Raw genomic sequence first — 5,624 nt, forward strand, 5'->3', positions numbered from 1 at the left:
CAGGAATCAGGCGGAACCCACTCATACCAAGGACCTCCACGAATCGTCCAGTACCCAACCTACCGAACAGGTATAATTACTACTTTAGGTTTATTGACTTTCACATCTCATATATATAACTAAACCTAACCCTAAACTACTAGCGCTAGCCTCTAACCCTAATTTGAAACTAAATTTGTGTTAAAACTTAAATTAGCAAAAAATATGATGTGCTAACTGCTAAGTGCTTTTTTGTTTTTCACTTTATGATGTTGAATTTTAATTAATTTCTTATTCCAGACATTTGGAAATTTCAATAAAAAGTGAAAAGGCGAAAAATAAAAATGAGACACAATATTCATCCGCAGCCTCCCCCTACTAACATCCTAGTCACAAGTTGGTGAAACTATTTAAAATGTAGTTACATTTTTTAATGTTTACAATCCTCCGATCTGTAAGTAAATATGACTTCATTTCACATAATTGATCTCAGTAAAAAGAGAAAGAAATGTGGGAATTAATAATATTACTGAATCAAAACCTGTACAGCGATCAGATTTATCATATACGCTTAAGTTCATCATCATATACAATAATTAATTAATTAATTAATTAATGATATACCAAACTCAACAGCATAAGTAGTGGCAACTAATCTCATTCTTTTTGCATGGTGGTTGTAACTGTTTCATGTTTTCTTCTATGTTGTTTAGTGCCACTGCTTCCTGAGCTATGTCTATGACCATTCCTTTTCAAATCTTGATCTCTAGAGCATCCCTCTCCGTCGGAATCCTGCAGGTGCTCCAATGTCCTCACCACCTCATCCATCTTCGGCCGAAACCTCGGCTCGACCGATAGGCATTTGATGGCGAGGTTAGCTAGTTTCATCACCTCGCGCAGTGTGTATTGGCCTTCGATTCGAGCATCCATGACTTGGAAGATCCTGCGCTTGCTGGTGAGGTAAGGTTTGGCCCATTCAATCAAGTTCTGCTCCCGGGATGGCCTGTTGTTGTCGAGGGCGCGCTTACCGGACATGATTTCTAGGAGAACGACTCCGAAGCTGTATACATCACTCTTCTTGGTCAAGTGACCTACAAAGAAAGACGAAGTTACAAAAACAAGATTAGTATTTGAAGTTCGAAACTCAGGGTAGTTATTGTTGTAAGAAGAGTTGTCCTAATCTAATTATTGAAGGGTGAACACTCACATGCAGTTGTCTTTATATGAAGTTTATAGTTGAGAACCGTTAGAAGATAGTTTAGTCAAACTTATCAAATCATCTAACAGTTTTCATATATCAACTTTATATGAAGACAACTGCATGCGAGTTTTCACCTTATTGAAGAGATGATAGGTGGTACCAAAAGTCAAAGAGCCTAGGCCATATATATAACACTATATCATATGTGAATGAAATTAAAGTGAGCATAACTAACTACATAAGCTAAGAGAGTAAGAGGCATTATGCAAACTTTGTTATTTGTTTGATACCTGTGGCCATGTATTCAGGTGCAGCATAACCATATGTGCCCATCACCCTTGTAGAGACATGGCTCTTATCACCTGCTGGTCCATCCTTTGCCAAGCCGAAATCAGAAAGTTTCGCATTATAATTCTGTCAAGAACAAAAACAAGTGTCAGAACCGCCGGTAAGCCAATAAACCGCATTAAGATCAACGAATGAGATTCACTTACCGAATCAAGCAATATATTAGAAGTTTTGAAGTCTCTGAATATCACTTTTGCTTCGTCGCTGTGGAGATATTCCAGACCCTTAGCAGCATCAAGGGCAACCCTTATCCGAATGTTCCAAGGAAGCGGCTCAACATAAGAAGCCCCTGTAGCAAAAATGATATCAGTGTGATTTCCCCAAATCAGTTACATGCATTTTAGATAATGTTCTCTGGTGTCAAAAATCACTTTACTTGAAAGTCAATTTCAACTAAAACCAATTCTACAAAAGCAGAATCAAACACAAGCCTAAGGTACTAAACAATGTTACCTAATAAATAAACTTGAAACTAGCAATGCCACAAGGAAAATCAATAACTTACTCCTAAATAAGTGATTATCCAAACTACACTTGGTCAAGAACTCATACACCAAAAGCCTTTGATCATCCTCCAAGCAATAACCAACCAGTTTCACAAGATTAGGATGACGCAGCTGCCCCAGGTAATTTATCTCGGTCTACAGCACAAAAAACATCCCATTAAGCAAATCTAACGTTTTCGATAGATCAAAGCCACGAAACATTAACAATCAATAAATGACACTCACCAACCATTCACTGTGTCCTTGTCCACCTTCTTGGTTATGCCTCTTCACAGCAATGACCATTCCAGTACCGGGTTTAACCGGTACAAGTGTCTGCTCATCAATCCACCCCTTGAATACAGAACCAAAACCACCTTCTCCCACCACACTATCCGGACGAAAGTTCCTCGTAGCGGTTTTAAGTTCAGCAAAGGTGAAGCTCTTCAAATTCGAGGATTTCAAGATCTCTCCCTCGGACCGAGGAGTCGGAGGAGCAGTGGTCGAGACTTTGCTGCTTAAACCACTCAAACCATCTTCTCTGCTACCATCCTTTGAACTCACACCTGCACATATAAAAAAAAAAAATGGATCCAAATATTTAGGCTACATATGTATAAGCATTCTAACAAGAAACATTGCTTTTAAGGATTTTTCTGCCAATTAAACACCACATTGTATTGCTAAAAGAACATACAAAGGCTCAAACAATTCCAAGGGTTTGAATTCAAGGCAGTGGGAGAATCTTGAATATTTTCCAAAATAAGTAATTAAAATCCTCACAACCCTGTGCCCTAAGTCAATATTATTATAGCTTCATTTATAATCTATCTAAATTTATTCTCGATGTAATTACAACATAACATAACTGATGAACAAGACAAAACTACCACACAAGGACATGATATTCAATCAAAGTAAGTTTCCTAATTCCTTGTGTTATGATTATGATTGTGAGAGAGACTTCAAAATCAATCAATCAAACAAACAAAAAACAAACAAAAAATCAAAACCCCATAATTCATAACCATAGCCCAAATTCTACTCACACAAAAAAGACACAAGTTGGGGGCATTTAAAACCCAATCCAAAGAAACCTACAAAGCTCAAGAACAAAAGTGTTAAGAGAAGAGAAGAGAAGAGAAAAAGAAGAGTTTTTTTTTCAATACATATATATAACACAGCAAAAAGTTACCATGGCGTGGAGGGCTCTCAGCTTTGATCTTTGCACTGAAGCAGCAACCCATGAAAGAATAGTGATTGAAGAACACTCAAAGAGGGATGAACTAGAGAGAGAGAGAGAGAGAGAGAGAGAGAGAGAGAGAGAACACAAGTGAAGGAACAAGAAGAGAAGCAAGCTATATCTGAAGTGGGAAAACAAATAAAAAAATGAAAGTAATATCTAGTGAACAACAAAAAGAACAAAAACTAAGTTAAGGTCCGTGAAAAGGGTTAAGGAAAAGAATGGAAAAGAATGCAGTGTGAAAGCAACACTATTTTCCACATGAAGGTTTAGCTGTCAGACCCGGATTTAACCAACCCCAAATTCCATTCAATGCAACAACATGCCTTTTTTTTTTCCCCTTCCAGTTCCAAAGACTCAACTTTTTTGTAATGGTTATGATGGGATTCTTGGAAAGTTCATAGTTTTGACAAATATGGCATGGAAGGACAAATCCTCAACGGGGTTGACCTGACACATACCATTAACTTTGTTAGATTATGTGCAAGTGGATGAAACTACCCCCCTCGTTCTTTTAATTCTTCTTATTCATATTCTTATTTCTATTATTTTTCAACTATGTTGATGTCTTTGGCTAATTTTTTTTTTTTCATGAAAGGAGATGGTATGTAATTCATTATTATAGATAATTGATGTATTTTTTTTAATTTTAAGTAATAAATTGGATCTTTAAATTTAGAGAAGTAGAAAATTCTGAAGATCAGATTTTATAATGTTATAAATCTGAAGATGAGATTTGTATATTCAAAAAAATTTAAAATAAAAAAACTTAAATCTGATTCTTAGATTTATATTTTTTTAAAAGAAATTTAAAAACCACAAATCTGATCCTTCCATTTGTGGTATCCATATAAATAAAAAATACACAAATTTTTCACCTTGTTAAAAAATACTACTATCACTCTTATATTAAAAATACAAAGCGTTAATGGGTGCATCAAAATCAAGTATTAAAATTAGTTATTAGTATAAAATATATATATAAATAAATTAAACTATATATATATATATTTATATATAATTATATTAGTGATTAATTTTAGTGTATAAATAATATTTTTTATTATTTTTTTATTTTTCTACCAAAGATAAATAGAAGATAGACATTAAACTTATGAAGCACGAACACTTTTTTTATTGTCGTGTCCGCGTATCGGACACATTTCGAATACGACACTTATCGATACTCGTTTGACATATGTGTCTTCTGTGTCCAACCGTATTTTAATAAAAAAAAATCTTTTCCGGACACACCTAAATACTATCACGTGTCAACATGCCGAATTTTATTCTTAAGATATATTCTTGAAATAAGTTTAAAAATAGTATATATTATTAATTACTACAATAAAAGATATTTTAAATACTTTAAATAATTAAAAAAGATATTAAAATAATTAAAAAGTTAATTTATATTTTAAAATTGATAAAATACCAAAATATTATTATAATTTATCTAAAGATTACTTTGTATTATATTGTGTCCTTATGTCTTGTAAGTTGTAAAAATGTTAAATTTGTGTTTTTGCCTATCTAATATCATATCGTATCCCGTATCCATGTCAATATCCATGCATGGAACACATAATTTTAGGATTTACAGATATAGTAAAATTATTTATCTCAAATGTTTGGTATTTTTATTTTACACTTTGTTTTTGTTTTATATAAAAATAATTCTTTCTTTTGTAAATAAAAATATTCAACTCTAATTTATTTATTACAAAAAATTTAGTATTATATTATGAAATTATTTATTTTAATATTTAAACTATTTAAAAGATGTAAAAATTTAAATATTAAACTATAGGCTTAAGTTTTTGTATTATTTTTCTTTGCCACTTATTATTTTTGTACTATGTTATAAAAATTTTAATAAATATTTTAGTTTAAAAAACTGTGCGTCTTTTTTAATTAAATAATTTTCTTGTGACTCTATGAGTCCATCTATCTTCTTAGCTTCTTTTCCTTGTTTTCTAAAGGCATTTTTTGGTTTTATTATTGAAAAAGAATTTCTTTTTTTTTCTTTTCAAACATAAATTAGACTTGTCCTCTTATTTGTTGCTCTTTTCATAATAATTTGAGTTATTTTTATGACCTAAACATGTACGTCAATTAAAACGCCGATACTTTTATAATTTTGCTGGGTTCAATATTTGCCTTTGGAATTTTGATTTTTTATTCATTATTCATTATTATCTATAATTATTATTATCCAATCCATGAATGGTTTTCAAGCTTATCCTTCTCTTTTTGCTTCACTGACCACTGTTTGAAAAATGAAAAATTGAAAATGACAACTATACACGGCGACAACCTTTAATCAGTTAATTAATTAGTGCAAACCTTCTTTTCACAGAGATATATA

The 5,624-nt window shown here is 32.2% G+C and overlaps 1 protein-coding gene across 1 annotated transcript; it reads right to left on the reverse strand.

Annotated features, from left to right (window-relative positions):
- Positions 1-488: 488 nt before the first annotated feature.
- On the reverse strand, positions 489-3,763 carry LOC112702514 (receptor-like cytoplasmic kinase 176). The gene is made up of 6 exons (XM_025753571.3): positions 3,209-3,763; positions 2,260-2,579; positions 2,034-2,169; positions 1,675-1,817; positions 1,471-1,594; positions 489-1,070 (listed from the first exon to the last, which is right to left on the reverse strand). Exons 1-6 carry the CDS (start codon positions 3,258-3,260, stop codon positions 637-639), a joined length of 1,209 nt encoding a protein of 402 aa, XP_025609356.1. The 5' UTR covers positions 3,261-3,763; the 3' UTR covers positions 489-636.
- Positions 3,764-5,624: the final 1,861 nt, after the last annotated feature.

Source organism: Arachis hypogaea, chromosome 7, assembly GCF_003086295.3.
Source record: "Arachis hypogaea cultivar Tifrunner chromosome 7, arahy.Tifrunner.gnm2.J5K5, whole genome shotgun sequence".
In the NCBI taxonomy this organism is placed as follows: Eukaryota; Viridiplantae; Streptophyta; class Magnoliopsida; order Fabales; family Fabaceae; genus Arachis; species Arachis hypogaea.